The sequence below is a fragment of the Coregonus clupeaformis genome, chromosome 29, assembly GCF_020615455.1.
Source record: "Coregonus clupeaformis isolate EN_2021a chromosome 29, ASM2061545v1, whole genome shotgun sequence".
Taxonomy (NCBI): Eukaryota; Metazoa; Chordata; class Actinopteri; order Salmoniformes; family Salmonidae; genus Coregonus; species Coregonus clupeaformis.
Window position 1 is genome coordinate 27,454,799 of NC_059220.1, and position 20,177 is coordinate 27,474,975.

General features: G+C 45.8%; 1 protein-coding gene across 1 annotated transcript; it reads left to right on the forward strand.

Annotated features, from left to right (window-relative positions):
- The first annotated feature begins 128 nt into the window (after window positions 1–128).
- On the forward strand, window positions 129–3,248 carry LOC121544971. Its single transcript, XM_045208965.1, has 8 exons — window positions 129–151; window positions 418–462; window positions 906–1,001; window positions 1,620–1,664; window positions 1,862–2,023; window positions 2,194–2,329; window positions 2,408–2,554; window positions 2,887–3,248. Exons 1-8 carry the CDS (start codon window positions 129–131, stop codon window positions 2,998–3,000), a joined length of 768 nt encoding a protein of 255 aa, XP_045064900.1. The 3' UTR covers window positions 3,001–3,248.
- The last annotated feature ends 16,929 nt before the right edge of the window (window positions 3,249–20,177 follow it).

Sequence of the window (20,177 nt, forward strand, 5' to 3'; positions counted from 1 at the left end):
TGAACAAAACAAACATCGATTTAATAACAGAACATAATGTGTTGAATCCAGGTCACAGCACCATGTCTGTATCCATCCAAGTATTAGCCCACTGAGCTAAAGCCCACCAAACTCACAAAGCCAACTCCATGACACTCATAGGTGGGATTCAGTATGACCAGCAATCCTGGAAAATATCCATGATGATGTGTTTTGTGTCATGGATATTTTCCAGCTAGTAGATGTAGGGTTTCTATTAGGATAGCTGTGAGGCTCTAGTGTGCAATGTAATGATATGTTGGGATTATATGAAGGGTGGATTGACGGGCTACTCTTGTGGATTAGGTGAATTACTAGTTGACTTGCTCGCTAACACATACATTAGCTTTGTCAACAAGCAGGTTATCATAAAATAGTAATATTTTATTTTCTATTTAGGAAAAAGGATGTTTGTTACAGGAGCAGCAGCAACAGTGGGAGCAGGTAAGATCATGTATTTAGTCAGCATGAATATTCTATTTGATCCAATAACTCCACTAATCTGATTTGTCTGTATTATCTTTGTTGATGTTTGCTAAAAAAAAAAAAAAAAACACTTTGTGGTCAAAATCCATTGTAAACATACTTTTGATAAGTTCAAACAAAGTAAATGGAACAATAATTGCCAGAATAAGAAACACAATATAAATGGAACAATAATTGTCAGTATAAGAAAAGCAATCTCTAGTCTTTGCTTATTATTGGTTAAGCCCTTTCTAGCTGTTACCTTCAAATAATTTCACAGATGTGTTAGTACTTTCTTTTGTCATTTAGACCTAAGTCATTCAAATTATAGTGATACCATTGTCAAACCCCCTATAACAGGGAGCCATTTGTGTTTTTGGTTGCTTGCTCATTGCATGCTCTTGTCTGCTGGGCCTTCACAGCTGCGGCAGTGGTGGGGGCACCAGTTGCCCTGGGAGTGGCAGGATTGACTACTGTTGGGGTTGCTGCTGGAGCAACTGCAGGGGGCGCCGCAATAGGTAAAATCAAAGCAAGCTTTAATGGCATGATGGAGTAAACAAAGCCAATGGTAGTGTTTGTGATTATAGTGTTTAGATCATATGACTTATTGAGTAGAATTTATCATTGATGATTGACTTAGTCTTTTTTTTTCTTTGCTCTGATAATGTAAGGATGTGTATTTTGTGTGTATCCATTTTGGGTCACCCATGTTCCTCAACTATTAGCCCACTGAGCTAAAGCCCGCTAAAGTCACAAAGCCACCTCCATGACAATAGGTTTCAAGTGGTATTCAGCATAACCAGAAGTCCTGGAAAATATCTATGATGATGCGTTTTGTGTCAAAAAGCATAATCATAGATTTTTTCCAGGAAGTAAATATAGGCTTTCTATTAGGATAGCTATGAGGCTTTTGTATGCAATGTATATCATTATATTTTGGGACTATATGAAGGGTGGACTGACGGGCTAAAACATTTTTCTTGAGTAAAAGCCCTTTTAACCTTTCGAATCCAAAATGGTGAGTACCTAGTTTACAATCAACAACCAAGGTTACTCTGATGGATTGGGTGAATTACAAGTTGAGTTGCCATAAAAGGAGGTTATCATAAAATAGCAATATTTTCTTTACCATTTAGGAAGTGGTACAATTGCTGCAGCAGCAGCAGCAACAGTGGGAGCAGGTAAGATCATTTATTTAGTTAGCATGAATTTAAATGATCAATTACCAGCTTCAAATAATTTACAGATGTATTACTACTTTGTTTTGTCGTTTATGCCTAACAGTCACATGACAGTGATGCTATTGTCAACCTCCTATAACAGGGGGCTAGGTATGTTTTTGGTTGGTTGCTCAAGTGTTTCTGCTGGGCTTTCATAGTTGCGACAGTGGCAATGGCACCAGTTGTCTTAGGAGCGATAGGATTCACTGCTGGTGGGATTGCTGCTGGATCATATGCAGCAAGCATGATGTCTGCAGCGGCCGCGGTAAATGGAGGTGGGGTAGCAGCAGGGGGTCTTGTTGCTGCTCTACAGTCAGCAGGTAAATACGAAGAATGCTACAATCCTTCGATGAAATAAATAAAGACAATGGTGGAGTTTGTGATATCATAACTTACTAAATCATATGACTTGATATCATTTATCATTGATGTTTGGATTTGCTTTGTTTTTTATGTGGGACAGTGACAGATGTGTATGTGGTGAACCTAGGTGCTGCAGGCCTTTCAGGAGTGGCTACAGCGGCGGCGGGGAGGTGTTGGAGCGGCAGTTAGTGGAGCCGTGGGATGGCTGGCCGCAGGAGCAGGGTTCTCAGGAGCGGCAGCGGCTACTACAGCAACTGCGGCAGGTATGTGAGTGGCAGTGCAATGGGAAGTTCGTATCTCATGTGTGGGATAGTGACGTGTGTGGTCTTCTCTTGGTGCAGCAGGGCTCTCTGCAACAGCTACAGCAGCTGTGGGAGTTGTTGGAGCAGCAGTTGGGGGAACAGCGGGATGGCTGGCCTCAAGGACTAGGACACCTGAAAAGGAGGAAGGAGAAGAGACAGGAGCAGCTACAGCAGCTGCTGCAGGAGGTTTGTCAGATTCATTTATCATTGATAAATTGGTCATGTAAGTCAAATTAATGTTTGGCCTCTAGAGCCAAGGACTGTATAGGCTAAGGCTGGTTCATGTAGGTAAGCTACCACTATGGGGCAGTAGTCAAAGTGCAAGCAGTAGTTGTCACTTAATTGCATACACGAAAAGACAAGGTACTTTGGTAGGTAAGGTAAAGGCTTGATCAGGTGTGGGTTGCAGGGAGGGGGCGTGGCCAGAAGGTAATTGGGATAAGAGCCATGACCCTTCACAACAGTAAGGATGTTTGTATCTCGTATGTGGGACAGCAATGTGTGTGTTCTTCCTCTAGGTGCTGCAGGGCTTTCAGGAGTGGCTACAGCGGCTATGGGAGGTGTTAGAGCAGCAGTTGGTGGGATGGCTGTTCTCAAGAATCAGGACGTCTAAAAAGGAGGGAGGAGAGTAGAGAGGGAAGAGAGAAGAGGGAGGATGAGAAGAGATCCCGGAAGAGGGCCCTTTATATAAGAAAACTATGAATGATACTGCAACATTCATTAAGGGTTTATTAATGATTTCATGATGGTGTTATGAGTGCATATGTATACCCCCTTTGGTGTTGCCAAAACACACATACTGGTATACAGCTCTGGAAAGAAATTAAGAGACCACTGCAAAATATAAGTTTCTCTGGTTTTACTATTTATAGGTATGTGTTTGGGTGAAATTAACATTTTTGTTTTATTCTATAAACTACTGACAACATTTCTCCCAAATTCCCCCCCAAAATATTGTCATTTAGAGCATTTATTTGCAGAAAATGAAAACTGGTAATAATAACAAAAAAGATGCAGTGTTGTTAGAACTCAAATAATGCAAAGAAAATAAGTTCATGTTCATTTTTAAACAACACAATACTAATGTTTTAACTTAGGAAGAGTTCAGAAATCAATATTTGGTGGAATAACCCTGATTTTCAATCACAGCTTTCATGCGTCTTGGCATGCTCTCTACCAGTCTTTCACATTGATGTTGGGTGACTTTATGCCACTCCTGGCGCAAATATTCAAGCAGCTCTGCTTTGTTTGATGGCTTGTGACCATCCATCTTCCTCTTGATCACATTCCAGAAGTTTTCAATTGGGTTCAGGTCTGGAGATTGGGCTGGCCATGACAGGGTCTTGATCTGCTGGTCCTCCATCCACACCTTGATTGACCAGGCTGTGTGGCATGGCGCATTGTCCTGCTGGAAAATCTGCCCGATTCCAGCCTTGCTGAAGCACCACCAGATCATCACCGCTCCTCCAGCAAATTTCACAGTGGGTGCGAGACACTGTGGCTTGTAGGCCTCTCCAGGTCTCCGTCTAACCATTAGACGACCAGGTGTTGGGCAAAGCTGAAAATTGGACTCATCAGAGAAGATGACCTTACTCCAGTCCTCTACAGTCCAATCCTTATGGTCTTTTGCAAACCTCAGCCTGGCTCTTCTTTGCTTCTCATTGATGAAGGGCTTTTTTCTAGCTTTGCACGACTTCAGCCCTGCCCCTAGGAGCCTGTTTCAAACCGTCCTCGCCGTGCACTTCACCCCAGCTGCCGTTTGCCATTATTTTTGTAGGTGACTTGATGTCATCCTACGGTTGTTGAGTGACATTCGAATGAGTTGGCGGTCATCCCGGTCAGTAGAGAGTCGTTTTCACCCTCTGCCGGTCTGTAGCTTTGTTGTCCCCAATGTCTGCTGCTTGACCTTGTTCTTATGAACCGCCGTCTTTGAAATTTTAAGGATGAAAGCAACCTGACGCTCACTGTATCCCTTTTTGGCATGGTCAATAGTTATTTTTTGATTAATATTACTTTTGAGGTACTATTAGCACTGTTTTTGCCATCCAGCTGGTCCTATTGCAAGAGGATAGTGATGACCACAGCAGTGGTTTTTATACTTTTCCTCGTTAAATAAGATTTGGTTCAGGTGATCACCTAATCAGTACCTAATTCAGTAGAATGAGGTGTGCCTGTGTTGGAATTCAACAGACACTGGAATGGAATGGCTGTCATACATGTAGAGATGCTGATTTAAGAAAAATTTGCAGTGGTCTCTTAATTTTTTCCAGAGCTGTATATCCACTCAACATGTATTACAAACATATGTATACACACACACAGAGGAACACATAGGCATGTGTCAAAATAACACACGTGTGTTCAAAATAAAAGTCAATTGTATAATGGAAACATGTTTTTTTTGTTGTCACCGTACCCAACCCTATGACACACCAAACACAGAACATGTGTGTAACACGCTTTGCAGGTGTGGTTCCCTTGCGCATGCTAATAAATGTAATTCAACCACTGAAAACCCTCCCACGTCCTGGCCAACAGATTTTCCGGTGGGGTTTTCATTCAATAGTGTTTTCAGTACACTTATCTAAAGCCATCGCTTTCAATTTGGAGTACCTTCAATTTGAATTTTCTCAACAGACTCACTAGAATATATGGAGAGAATGTTCCAAATATGCACGCATATTTGTCTCCTTGGAGCACCAATTGAAAAATACTCTGATCTTGTATATTATTTAGGGTTCGGAAAGAATTTATGAATAAAAAAAACAGGTTTGGAGAGCCTTTACGCACAGAATATATTGGTGAATCAAAAATACGGTGGTTTGATTCATCCTGAAAGTTGACATATTCAATTGTTCAAGCCATGAAATATTGGAAGGTGAGAAAAGTGTACAATAGGGGTTGAACAGTAGTCTATAAATCTACCCTAATAATCGTCACTAATCATGGATGACAACGGTCCAGTAGTCGTGAACCGTGCGCCAGGCTCCAGGTTTAAACTGCTAGGTATGGTCTGCGTTCCATAATGATTCAAATATGCTACATGCCCTTAATTATTGCACATGTAATACGTTAGCCTAATATGATCCACTATTGCTAGCAATCCTCAGGAATAACCACACGAACGTGACAGAGGAAAGAAATAACGATGTAATGGAATGATGAGTGGCGTCATTAGGCCTAGGTTTCCGGGGCTTCAGCCCAATATGTTTTTGTTCCAGAATGAGAGAATGTTTTTCTGACTGAACCACACATCTTTTGACAGTAACGCAGTGCCCCGCTTTGGACTGAAGCTGAACTTTACAACATTATATTTAACCCTGTTTTAAATTAGCAATGTTGAGGTGGTAGAACTGACCAAATGAAATTAATCATAGACTTATTATAACCTATTCCATTCTACAGGTAAACATGCTTGGCTCATGTCTGTTTTTTCCATATAGGCTATGTAACTATTTGTAGCTACTTAGACTTTTTCTATCATTGTTGCGCTGTCAAGAGGATAACCTGCAAGTTAGCATTTCATTGCACTATGTACTCCATGTGTATATGACATAAACACACTTGAACTTTCTTCCCACCTTACTAGCTCTGACTTTGCTGATAGCTACTTTGTGGAAAGTGTACTTACTATTACATTTTACATTTTAGTCATTTAGCAGACGCTCTTATCCAGAGCGACTTACAGTTAGTGAATACATATATATATATATTTTTTTAATACTGCCCCCCCCCCGTGGGAATCAAACCCACAATCCTGGCGTTGCAAACGCCATGCTCTATCAACTGAGCTACATCCCTGCCGGCCATTCCCTCCCCTACCCTGGACGACGCTATGACTTTGATATGTGGTTGTCCCACCCTGCCATCTTAAGATGAATGCACTAACTGTAAGCCGCTCTGGATAAGAGCGTCTGCTAAATGACTAAAATGTAAAATGTAATAGTAAGTACGCTTTCCACAAAGTAGCTATCAGCAAAGTCAGAGCTAGTAAGGTGGGAAGAAAGTTCAAGTGTGTTTATGTCATATACACATGGAGTACATAGTGTAATGAAATGCTAACTTGCAGGTTATCCTCTTGACAGCGCAACAATGATAGAAAAAGTCTAGGGCAGCCAGAAGAAAGGTGAAAGATGGCCAGCTTTGTGGTTAGATTGTAGGTGAAGAAAACATAAAAAATACATAGGCCCTTAAGTTGTGTCCTCAAATATTATTGAATCTAAACATCTCACATTAGCTGGTAGAACTGACGAGGTCTTATAACTTATTCCATTCTACATGTATTTTTATTTTTAGCTCATGTCTCTTTATAAGGTTAAACGGTTTGGTCTGGGTATAGCTATAATTAAAACATTGGAGAGAAATTTGGCGTGACTCATTGCGCACTGCTTTGCATCGTCATCACATGCTCACATGTACCTATGTGGCTTGCGTCTCCAAGTTTCATCCTTTCAAGTTAAAAGGCCATACAATTTAAATTCTGCGTAATGGCACAACATTTCATAAATGTCACTGTGGGAAAGTTGGTATGTTGATATGCTTCAGTTTATTGCCAAATGGCTGGTTTCACATTTGTCTCCAGCGATCATAAAGTAAAATACATCTAAAACAATTGTCCCTTATATTTACAATCCCCTTATCCAAATGGCTTACTCATTTACCTAGCCTTTATCAATAGCTTTTATCAATTTGTAAATTACAGTTAATTGAGAATGGGGTTTTTTCTATCGGGAAAAATAAAGTAGATTATGTTCCTCTTGGAACAGACAGGTTGCTCGACCTTATTCATTGTTTCATTGCATGTAAAGGTGGTGGAATTCTGAGGGAATTAAGTTAAGGTTAGAATATGGCATATCTGTAGACAGACCTCTGCCACACATCAATTTCTGTGATCTCCACCCCAAAAGAATAGCTGGCTGAAACATGCGTTACCTCATGCCTAAGTTGAAGGTCAGAATACACGTAGAGAGAAAAGTGCATAAAAAGGGAATTAAGTTCCATTTACGCTCACATAACTCTGGTCTGACTCGGCCCCAAAGTGTCTTACTCATGGCCACCAAGGCAGTAGGGGATTGCAGCTGAAAAGTAATGTAGGCCTAAATAAACTTGTCTGAGACCAAAAGATTTGTGTAAGCTCCCTGAGCTAATGCTTACTGTAGCAGGTTAACACAGTCTTGTGGCCTGCAGGAGACCTAGGTTAGACACCAGTTTGTCCCAACGGTGGTACAAGGTCAGGGCCTGGATGGGTATCTGTGAGGAGGTGAAATGGGTGGTGGAGTGTAACGAAGGTGGTTCTGTAAACCATGCTTGTGTGTTTAGAAACCTTTTCTGATACCTAAAGAGGTTAAAGTGAGAGGCCAGTTACTGAAAGGTTGCCGGTATGAATCCCAGGGAAGAAAGGAAAAACTATCTTCTCAAATGGGAAACAGTGTATGGGAAACAGTGTCCGGTCCCGTGTCAGTGTCATGATCCGGTCCTGTGTCAGTGTCATGATCCGGTCCACTGTCTGCTTGAACACAGCCTTTCATTCTCAGCCTCATGAATAGCTTGGACATATTGGTTGACTGATCCGTCAAGAATCAGGAAATGATCACCATGTCCCTCTGAAATGTGGCCAATAATCAAAACAGGCAAGCTGTCACATAAACCAGTAGACGGTGTAATGGTAGAGGTTGCGTCAATCCCTAGAGGCGACACAACAAGGAACTGCACATTATACATTTGTGAGGCTCTCTGAAGAGTTATATGGTCTCCATAGGTCCCATGTTGTGCCATGTCCCTCCCACAAACCAAGACAGTGGCGTCCCATCTATTGTGTATTGGTGACATGTTAAATCTGCAATAATATTATCTTCTAAGTGATGTCATAGACCTGAATATTCCAATAGTCGTCAGCCATGGCAGCCAACTGAAAACTGCCATCTGGCACTGGGTCAAGATGAATCCGCAGCTCTGAATATTCAACTGACTCCAGTCTCTCCTCGTGTGTAGGGAATGAAATAATTGGTTTGTGGACCTTTTCTTTTTTTTGATAGAAGACTTGGGAAGCTGTTCTTGCTTTCTTGTGACACTGGTCACATCTGATTTTTGTGTCACTGTGGGACTGTTGGACGTCTGGAATTCAACCTTGTATTTTGAAAGCTGGACGTTTTTCTTCACAACTTTACAAGGCAATACAATATGTTGTTTTGAAACTCTGTGTGTGCTGCTCTTCACCCTGACCAGAACTTTACCATTCACCATGTAAACCGAGGGTGGATTGCCTCCAGATGCACAACAAATCATCCGTTTCATGCAATGCTTTGTGGTTTTTAATGCCCTTTTTCTGATTTTACAACGCTTCTCCTCAAACTGGAGGCTTTGCTTCTGGGATGGCAGGGGATCTTTGCCTCGTGCAGGGGGTTCTTCATTAACCTCATCTGGAAACAGGTTAACTGATTGGTGATCCTGTCACTCTTCCTTCCATAATACACCTGGAAAGGAGGAATCCATCTCAGAACCTCCTTTGGATCGCCATTCATCATCCTTGAGGAAACGGGCAAATGCTTGGCCCAGTTGAATCCTCCCCCTGAAAGTTTAAGGTCAAACATGATCTTCTTCCTCAACACCCAGTGGCTCCTCTCCACTTTACCCTGACTCTGTGGGTGGTATGGAGAACTCTGGATGATTTTGACCAGGAGCGATTCCATCAGCTGCACCTTTGAATAATTTTCCTTGGGCATGCTGCAAAACCATGCTCACAATAGATATCAGCAAGATGTTTGGCAATCTCTGTGCTCTGTTTCCCTTGTAATGGACTCAGCCATACATTCTGGCTAAACACATCAACTATGGTCCGGATGTACCTGTATATGACTCTGCCATGCTTAACCAGCCATTTTTCCATGTGAAGAAGGTCAATTTGATGGCGTCCTTGAACCACTTTGGGCTTTGGAATGGGCTTGTTTGCAAATCTTGCCTTATGGAGTTGGTAGAGCCTTGAGTTATCCAATGTTTTTTGCACACCATTTTCACTGATGCCAGAGTAATGTTCCTTCAGTTGTATCTTTAACTTTCTTGCACCAGACCCTTTCGTATAATGAAGACTCTTTTTCACAATTGCTGTGAATGCAGACTTCTTAGCCATCCTCACTGAGATAATAGAGGTCCCTATTCCTCCACAGTCGAACAAGAGCATTGCGTTGGGTTCTTGATCTCTCTCCTCTCCTACAGGGACATTGAATTCCCCCTTCAGTGCCTTCCTACGGGGCACAGATGTCAATTCAACGTCTATTCCACGTTGGTTCAATGTGATTTCATTAAAATTATGTGAAAACAATGTTGATTCAACCAGTGTTTGCCCAGTGGGTTGAGTATGGCATCATAGGTGTCCTCAGTCATTGCTTGATGTCCATGTCCCATACCAAGGCCCCAAAGGGTACAGGACAGGAGAATGATTATCTGCATCATTCTCATTGCTCCAGCTCTGTGAGACACTTTAAATGGTTTTAATTAGTAATGTTTCTTAGCATAATCCCTTGAATGCTTGATTGGTTTTTTGAGTAGTAAAACAAATATCAGTTGGAAGGTAGTACCCAGTCCTGGTCCTGGAGAGCCAGAGGGTGCAGGCTTTCCCCCAGACCAATAGGCCTTTTATGTGATTTGTATGATTTTAAAAACCATCTTTAAGCTTTTTGTGTGGTAGTGATAGAAGAAGCATGAGAGTGTGTAAAAATGAGAACATAGATAAGATCTAGCCTACACAAGTTAGAGTTGTTCTGATATCCCCAGCGGAAGATGTAAAAAGTGTTTACCCTGGGGCCATATGTATCAACCGTCTGAGAGTAGGAGTGCTGATTTAGGATCAATTTTGATTTTAGATCACAATAAATTAGATCATATGGACAGGGGGAACCTGACTCTGAGATGCTTGAAACATGCTGCCCCAGGTGTCCTGGCTAAAATATCAACCTGGAAGAAGTGGAGGGTGCTCAACCAAAGTGAGTCGAGGTGCAATTAAAACATTTAATGACCATTGAAAAGTAAAAGGCACAACGCTCGCTCACCATTTAAAAGTTCAATGTTTTATTTAAGCAAAGTGAAAAAGGTTGATGTTTCGGTCATCAATGGCCTTCATCAGAACACTGACAAAAAGGCAGAGAGGAAGAGGCTAAGCGAGAGTGTTTACTCTGCCCAATATCTTTCTATGAAAATATGACCACGAAGTGAGGAGTTTTTGTATGGAGGTCAATGAGTAAAAAAAATGCCAATTTGCTACGTGATGCTTATTTGATAGAATAGAACATAATGGTTAGGTTGTTATGAATGCACTGATATAAGTGGACGCACGTGGCATTTCGGCAACCTTGAACAAAATGACTTTATATCGGAGTTGTGCCTGTTGTTCACACACGTATCTGCCCTCTCATTGTCTAGAATGGTTCCACCTGATCACACCTCCTCCCACCTGCCTTCCATCTTTGAGGACATGTATTTCCATTGTTAGAGCGGTCACTCAATTATCTTGTTAATATAATAGATCATCTTTGATATAGGTCATGGGGAAGACAATAACTATTCAGCTGGTGGTGCTAATAAGAGAGGGTGTGGTAAACAATACAAGTTGGTCCTCAGGGTGAGAGATACTGTGGTCTATGGCTCCATCTACTGATCAAATACAGAATAGTTAACAATAATACAATGGAAAAGTTAGGGCACGTATATAACTGCAGCAGATAGAGTTGATGCAAAACAAATACTGGAACTAGTAGAATATATGTGACCCACCACCTGGATTCGGGTCCTATGGAGCAAAATTTGAAATTGTGTTTTTTACATTGGATAAAAGTAGAGACTCAGAGCTAGAAAATGGTATATCATACACTGCAGTTGAGGAACAATGGGAAAGTAATTCTGCTTTGAATGTTGATAAACTTGTAACCCCACCTTTGAGAAAATGGGCCTTGAATGTTTAGGTACACCTACTGGAGAGCTCTTCTTTGTCTACACCCATTCAGCATCGTTCACACCCTCTTATGCCTTAGCCCCACCCATCCCTGCTAAATTCAGGGAATCAACCTTGTTGAGAAAAGTAGCAAGACTTTTGTAGTTCTTGATGGCTAACGTTATATCTTTCAAAAAAGTTGCAGTAGAAAGCATCATCAACACATACTGAGCAGCTCACATTATAGACAGCAGCATGCTACATGGCAGACCAATCTGAACTCATCTCCCAGTATGTCCAGCCCATCCATTATATCAGCTAATCACGGCTAGCGGGAATGTTCCTGTCTTTTTCCGTGGCTAAACCAACTAGGCTCGTAATTTAACAATTGTATTAGTATTTACAGATGGCATACCATTTTGTTATTAAAGGCACGTGAAAGTTCACATGTTCCAGAAGGCATTTCTGCCAAAATACGCATTTTGATAAAAAAAAACAAAAAAAAGTTCAAATGCCTCTCCTGTGAAGAAGTGACATGTGACATATGCCTAGCTTCCTGAAACGAGTCACATACACTACATGACCAAAAGTATGTGGACACCTGCTCTTTGAACATCTCATTCCAAAACCATGCGCATTAAGATGGAGTTGGTCCCCCCTTTGCTGCTATAACAGCCTCCACTCTTCTGGGAAGGCTTTCCACTAGATGTTGGAACATTGCTGCAGGGACTTGCTTCCATTCAGCCACAAGAGCATTAGCGAGGTCAGGCACTGATGTTGGGCGATTAGGCCTGGTTCGCAGTCGGCGTTCCAATTCATCCCAAAGGTGTTCGACGGGGTTAAGGTCATGGCTCTGTGCAGGCCAGTTCTTCCACACCGATCTCGACAAACCTTTTCTGTATGGACCTTGTTTTGTGCACGGGGGCATTGTCATGCTGAAACAGGATTCTGGAAGCACAGAATCGTCTAGAATGTCATCGTATGCTGTAGCGTTAAGATTTCCGTTCACTGTAACTAAGGGGCCTAGCCCGAACCATGAAAAACAGCCCCAGACCATTATTCCTCCTCCACCAATCTTTATAGTTGGCACTATGCATTGGGGCAGGTAGCGTTCTCCTGTCATCCGCCAAACCCAGATTCATCTGTCGGACTGCTAGATGGTGACGCTCGAGAGAGCGTGTTTCCACTGCTCCAGAGTCCAATGGCGGCGAGATTTACACACCTCCAGCCGATGCTTGGCATTGCGCATGGTAATCTTAGGCTTGTGTGCGGCTGCTCGGCAATGGAAACCCATTGTTTGAAGAGAGTGCACAACAACAAAAAAGTATCACGGCAACTGGTTTGATACATTCACCTTTGAAGGTAAATAATGTACTTACATTCAGTAATCTTGCTCTGATTTGTCATCGTGAGGGTCCCAGAGATAAAATGTAGCATAGTTTTGTTTGATAAAATCTATTTTTATATTCAAATGTAGGAACTGTGTGTCTACGGTTTGAACCCTTGCTGTCTCTTGCTCCACACCCACCCCACCCGGCCATCTAGATGTGTGAAAGTTAGTGTATAAGCTAATGATCCATCATGTATGACATTCCTGGGAGTGTGTAAACTTACATTTTGTATTACCATATCATTTTTGTGTGTTCTCTATAGTTATGTACTTGAAAATGTATCAATTGACCAATTCGGCACATTTGGGCACACTTGATACAAAATAGTCCAGTATTGCTATGCTTCACTGGATAAATCTTAAACTTTGCACACACACTGATGCCATCTAGTGGCCAAAATCTAAATTGCGCCTAAACTGCAATATTATATTGTGGCCTTTCTCTTGCATTTCAAAGATGATGGAACAAAAAAAATACTAGAAAACGCATGTTTTTTGGTTTGTATTATCTTTTAACAGATCTAATGTGTTATATTCTCCTACATTGTTTTCACATTTCCACAAACTGCAAAGTGTTTCCTTTCAAATGTTATAAAGAATATGCATATCCTTGCTTCAGGTCCTGAGCTACAGGCAGTTAGATTTGGGTATGTCATTTTAGGCGGAAATTGAAAAAAAGGGTCAGATCCTTAAGAGGTTAATCCTGACCTGATTAGTTCCAAACCTCCAAAGAACTACAACATGCTTATAACAATATCAGAAACATTAATAACCACACTAATAATAAACAATACCACTTCAAATCAAATCACATTTTATTGGTCACATACACTTATTTAGCAGATGTTATTGCGGGTGTAGCGAAATGCTTGTGTTCCTAGCTCCAACAGTGCAGTAGTATCTAACAATTCACAACAATACACAAATCTAAAAGTAAAAGAAATAGTAAAAATAAAGAAAAACCCTTGAATGAGTAGGTTTGTCCAAAATGTTGACTGATACTTCATATAAACATTTTCCTTAATGTATACATTTTAGAGATTATTTTTAAACCTGTGGATTGTTTTAAATTGCAGTTGGAAGGGCCCACAATTTGGGTAGCGCGTGCGGCAAATACCACAGATTATTGTTGAGTTGCGACTGTCAGTGAAAAGTAGAGAGGCCTAGCCCGGCATATAGCAATATTTCAAAATACAGTCGCGGGAAACATAGTTTGGAAAGCAAATAGCTATTGCTTTAAAGAGAAGATCTGTCACGCCCTGACTCTGGGGACTCTTATTTGTTGAGTCAGGGTGTGATTTTCTATGTTGTATTTTCTATGTGGGTTCTAGTATGTGTATTTCTATGTTGGCCGGTGTGGTTCCCAATCAGAGGCAGCTGTCGCTCGTTGTCTCTGATTGGGGACCATACTTAGGCAGCCTATTGGCACTGTGTAGTTGTGGGATCTTGTTCCGTGAAAGGTATGTTGTTTGTGTCTACCTTGGACTTCACGTTTCGTTTCTTGTTTTGTCGAGTGTTATTTAAGTTTAAATAAACATGTATGCATATCACGCTGTGCCTTGGTCCGTCCCGTTTATGAACGAACGTGACAGAAGATCCCACCAAACGAGGACCAAGCAGCGTGCCCAGGCGGAGAGAGTAGCCATGTCACAGGTGGGCAATTGGTGGTCATGGGAGCAGATATTTTTGGGAAAAGGACCCTGGGCGAAGAAGGAAGCCCAGGCAGGAGAGGAGCAACGGCAACACGGAAGCCGGCCCGAGAAGCAGCCCCAATATTTTTTTTTGGGGGGGCTAAAGGGGTGGTCGGGGAGCGAGAGAGAAGAGCCCCGACCACTGCACCCGGTTGGTTTTCAGATTGGGTCCCTACGACCATGGGAAGAGGAGTGGGAACAGTATTATACTGAGGAGTCGGAGGATGACGACGACGACGACGACGACGAGTTTCTGTTCCCTAACTCGTGGGGGCTCCCGGAGGAGTCCTCACGGAAGAGGAGTGCCGACGACGGAGACCCGAGAGGCAACCCCAAGAAAATTTCGGGGGGGGTGGGCACACGGGGTGGATGACGAGGCAGCAGGAGGCCGTGGAAGGGCGAATCTGCAGGTTAGGAGAGGAGGGCACCATGTTACGGGGGCTATTGGTTCAGAGGGAGCAGGAGTTATTCGGTCAGAGGGAGGCGCTACAGGAGGCTAAAAGGGAGAAGGAAAGTGTAGAGGCACGGCGAGAGGAGCTGGTTAGGCAGCAGAAGCAGGTCTGGTCCGGCCCGTTCCTGCTCCCCGCACTAAGCCAGTGGTGCGTGTTCCCAGTACGGCCCGACCCGTTCCTGCTCCCCACACCAGGCCAGTGGTGCGCGTCGCCAGCCCGGTCCGGCCTGTTCCTGCCCCTCGCACCAAGCCAGTGGTGCGCGTCGCCAGCCCGGCCTGTTCCTGCCCCTCACACCAAGCCAGTGTTGCGCTTCTCCAGCCCGGTCCGGCCTGTTCCTGTCCCTCGCACCAAGCCAGTGGTGCGCGTCGCCAGCCCGGCCTGTTCCTGCCCCTCGCACCAAGCCAGTGGTGTGCGTCGCCAGCCCGGCCCGGCCTGTTCCTGCTCCTCGCACCAAGCCAGTGGTGCGCGTCGCCAGCCCGGCCCGGCCTGTTCCTGCCCCTCGCACCAAGCCAGTGGTGCGAGTCACCAGCCCGGCCCGGCCTGTTCCTGTCCCTCGCACCAAGCCAGTGTTGCGCGTCGCCAGCCCGGTCCTTCCTGTTCCTGTCCCTCGCACCAAGGCAGTGGTGCGCGTCGCCATCCTGGCCCGGCCTGTTCCTGCCCCTCGCACCAAGCCAGTGGTGCGCGGCGCCAGCCCGGCCCGGCCTGTTCCTTCCCTCGCACCAAGCCAGTGGTGCGCGTCGCCAGCCCGGTCCAGCCTGTTCCTGCCCCTCGCACCAAGCCAGTGTTGCGCGTCTCCAGCCCGGTCCGGCCTGTTCCTGTCCCTCGCACCAAGCCAGTGGTGCGCGTCGCCAGCCCGGCCTGTTCCTGCCCCTCGCACCAAGCCAGTGGTGTGCGTCGCCAGCCCGGCCCGGCCTGTTCCTGCTCCTCGCACCAAGCCAGTGGTGCGCGTCGCCAGCCCGGCCCGGCCTGTTCCTGCCCCTCGCACCAAGCCAGTGGTGCGAGTCACCAGCCCGGTCCAGCCTGTTCCTGCCCCTCGCACCAAGCCAGTGTTGCGCGTCTCCAGCCCGGTCCGGCCTGTTCCTGTCCCTCGCACCAAGCCAGTGGTGCGCGTCGCCAGCCCGGCCCGGCCTGTTCCTGCCCCTCGCACCAAGCCAGTGGTGCGCGTCGCCAGCCCGGCCCGGCCTGTTCCTGCCCCTCGCACCAAGCCAGTGGTGCCTGTCGCCAGCCCGGCCCGGCCTGTTCCTGCTCCTCGCACCAAGCCAGTGGTGCGCGTCGCCAGCCCGGCCCGGCCTGTTCCTGCCCCTCGCACCAAGCCAGTGGTGCGAGTCACCAGCCCGGCCCGGCCTGTTCCTGTCCCTCGCACCAAGCCAGTGTTGCGCGTCGCCAGCCCGGTCCTTCCTGTCCCTCGCACCAAGCCAGTGGTGCGCGTCGCCATCCTGGCCCGGCCTGTTCCTGCCCCTCGCACCAAGCCAGTGGTGCGCGGCGCCAGCCCGGCCCGGCCTGTTCCTTCCCTCGCACCAAGCCAGTGGTGCGCGTCGCCAGCCCGGTCCAGCCTGTTCCTGCCCCTCGCACCAAGCCAGTGTTGCGCGTCTCCAGCCCGGTCCGGCCTGTTCCTGTCCCTCGCACCAAGCCAGTGGTGCGCGTCGCCAGCCCGGCCCGGCCTGTTCCTGCCCCTCGCACCAAGCCAGTGGTGCGCGTCGCCAGCCCGGCCCGGCCTGTTCCTGCCCCTCGCACCAAGCCAGTGGTGCCTGTCGCCAGCCCGGCCCGGCCTGTTCCTGCCCCTCGCACCAAGCCAGGGGTGCGCGTCACCAGCCCGGCCCGGCCTGTTCCTGCCCCTCGCACCAAGCCAGTGGTGCCCGTCGCCAGCCTGGTCCGGCCTGTTCCTGTCCCTCGCACCAAGCCAGTGGTGCGTGTCGCCAGCTGGCCCGGCCTGTTCCTGTCCCTCGCACCAAGCCAGTGGTGCGCGTCGCCAGTCCGGTACGGCCCGTTCCTGCTCCCCGCACCAAGCCAGTGGTACGCGTCGCCAGCCCGGTCCGGCCTGTTCCTGCTCCTCGCACCAAGCCAGTGGTGCGTGTGTCCAGTCCGGCACGGCCCGTGCCTGTTCCACCGGTGCCTGGTCCGGCACCGGTCAGCTGCTCTACTCCGGAGCCAGAGCAGTCCGCTCCACCGGTGCCCAGTTCAGCTCCGGTCAGCTGCTCCACTCCGGAGCCAGAGCAATCCGCTTCACCGGGGTCCAGTCCAGCTCCGGTCAGCGGCTCCACTCCGGAGCCAGAGCAGTCCGCTCCACAGGTGCCTGATCCAGCTCCGGTCAGCGGTTCTAGTCCAGACCCAGACGTCAGCCCCTCTCCAGGTTCGGGGTCTCCCACACCAGGGTCCAGACAGGGCTTGGAGTATAGTGGGAGGAAGGAGAGGGGAAGCAACGCGCCGAGGTCTAGACCAGACCAGGGGCGCAACAGGGAGGCGAAGAGTGAGAGGTCGTCACGCCATGAGCCGGATCCGCCTCCGAGGCGGAATGCCCACCCGGCCCCTACCCTGTTATGTTTATGTTGTGCGGTCGGAGTCCGCACCTTTGGGGGGGGGTACTGTCACGCCCTGACTCTGGGGACTCTTATTTGTTGAGTCAGGGTGTGATTTTCTATGTTGTATTTTCTATGTGGGTTCTAGTATGTGTATTTCTATGTTGGCCAGTGTGGTTCCCAATCAGAGGCAGCTGTCGCTCGTTGTCTCTGATTGGGGACCATACTTAGGCAGCCTATTGGCACTGTGTAGTTGTGGGATCTTGTTCCGTGAAAGGTATGTTGTTTGTGTCTACCTTGGACTTCACGTTTCGTTTCGTTTCTTGTTTTGTCGAGTGTTATTTAAGTTTAAATAAACATGTATGCATATCACGCTGCGCCTTGGTCTGTCCCGTTTATGAACGAACGTGACAAGATCATGAAAATACTCTAATCTGGTCTTTTAGTTATCAAATGTCTCAACTTAATTGAGCGAACAGTATAGCCTATCTTTTTGGCACCAGCGGAGAGCATCAGCCATAATATCCCCAATGAGTGCTCAAATTCACTCTTTATCATTGTTGTTGTGCCACTTGAACATTTTTAGACAATAATTTCCTCCACCAGGTTAGATGGATGTCATATTGTATTTGTGTCTCTTCTATTTGTATTTGTGTCCCTTCTCGTAGGCCAATTACAGTGGGGGAAAAAAGTATTTAGTCAGCCACCAATTGTGCAAATTCTCCCACTTAAAAAGACGAGAGAGGCCTGTAATTTGCATCATAGGTACACGTCAACTATGACAGACAAATTGAGAATTTTGTTTCCAGAAAATCACATTGTAGGATTTTTTATGAATTTTTTTGCAAATTATGGTGGAAAATAAGTATTTGGTCACCTACAAACAAGCAAGATTTCTGGCTCTCACAGACCTGTAACTTCTTCTTTAAGAGGCTCCTCTGTCCTCCACTCGTTACCTGTATTAATGGCACCTGTTTGAACTTGTTATCAGTATAAAAGACACCTGTCCACAACCTCAAACAGTCACACTCCAAACTCCACTATGGCCAAGACCAAAGAGCTGTCAAAGGACACCAGAAACAAAATGGTAGACCTGCACCAGGCTGGGAAGACTGAATCTGCAATAGGTAAGCAGCTTGGTTTGAAGAAATCAACTATGGGAGCAATTATTAGGAAATGGAAGACATACAAGACCACTGATAATCTCCCTCGATCTGGGGGCTCCACGCAAGATCTCACCCCGTGGGGTCAAAATGATCACAAGAACGGTGAGCAAAAATCCCAGAACCACACGGGGGGACCTAGTGAATGACCTGCAGAGAGCTGGGACCAAAGTAACAAAGCCTACCATCAGTAACACACTACGCCGCCAGGGACTCAAATCCTGCAGTGCCAGACGTGTCCCCCTGCTTAAGCCAGTACATGTCCAGGCCCGTCTGAAGTTTGCTAGAGTGCATTTGGATGATCCAGAAGAGGATTGGGAGAATGTCATATGGTCAGATGAAACCAAAATATAACTTTTTGGTAAAAACTCAACTCGTCGTGTTTGGAGGACAAAGAATGCCGAGTTGCATCCAAAGAACACCATACCTACTGTGAAGCATGGGGATGGAAACATCATGCTTTGGGACTGTTTTTCTGCAAAGGGACCAGGACGACTGATCCGTGTAAAGGAAAGAATGAATGGGGCCATGTATCGTGAGATTTTGAGTGAAAACCTCCTTCCATCAGCAAGGGCATTGAAGATGAAACGTGGCTGGGTCTTTCAGCATGACAATGATCCCAAACACACCGCCCGGGCAACGAAGGAGTGGCTTCGTAAGAAGCATTTCAAGGTCCTGGAGTGGCCTAGCCAGTCTCCAGATCTCAACCCCATAGAAAATCTTTGGAGGGAGTTGAAAGTCCGTGTTGCCCAGCGACAGCCCCAAAACATCACTGCTCTAGAGGAGATCTGCATGGAGGAATGGGCCAAAATATCAGCAACAGTGTGTGAAAACCTTGTGAAGACTTACATAAAACGTTTGACCTGTGTCATTGCCAACAAAGGGTATATAACAAAGTATTGAGAAACTTTTGTTATTGACCAAATACTTATTTTCCACCATAATTTGCAAATAAATTCATTAAAAATCCTACAATGTGATTTTCTGGAATTTTTTTTCCTCATTTTGTCTGTCATAGTTGACGTGTACCTATGTTGAAAATTACAGGCCTCTCTCATCTTTTTAAGTGGGAGAACTTGCACAATTGGTGGCTGACTAAATACTTTTTTCCCCCACTGTATATGGATCAGACAATGCTGTATTTATTAATCTGTTTGTTAGTGTCAGCAGAGTAGTGTAGGCTCAGCCTTAATTTATGTGCTCTCTGACACCTGGAGTTGCATGGCTAATGGTCCAGGAACACAAGGTAAGCACAAAGGACAATGCCCAAGAACTAGTCAGCCCTTCCCCCTCTGAAGGGCCAAAATGTACCTCTCTGTTACAGTATCCAGAGGACTAAGTAATGTGGTAGAATAATGCTATAGTATCCATGTTTGGTATCTATCTGAAACTTTTTCACTGAGGATAACTCTGATGCTACCTGTACGGATGTATTATCTCTGTGGTTACTTGTATCTGTTCAGGGTGAACTCTGAATTACTCTATTATGCAAAGGGTTTATTGTCTTCTCAGGAAATCTGTCTTATTTACATTGGTCTTATCCCCAACACAAGCCTTTAAATGCTGTGACAGTCTCCAGATCTCAACCCCATAGAAAATCTTTGGAGGGAGTTGAAAGTCCGTGTTGCCCAGCGACAGCCCCAAAACATCACTGCTCTAGAGGAGAACTGCATG

Bases quoted from the DNA above. Each gene is read 5' to 3' on its own strand.
- LOC121544971 (XM_045208965.1), top strand. From the start codon at position 129: ATGACACTCATAGGTGGGATTCA. The intron at 1,002-1,619 runs GTAAAATCAAAG...TTTACCATTTAG, and splicing joins TGCAGGGGGCGCCGCAATAG to GAAGTGGTACAATTGCTGCA. The intron at 1,665-1,861 runs GTAAGATCATTT...GGGCTTTCATAG, and splicing joins AGCAGCAACAGTGGGAGCAG to TTGCGACAGTGGCAATGGCA.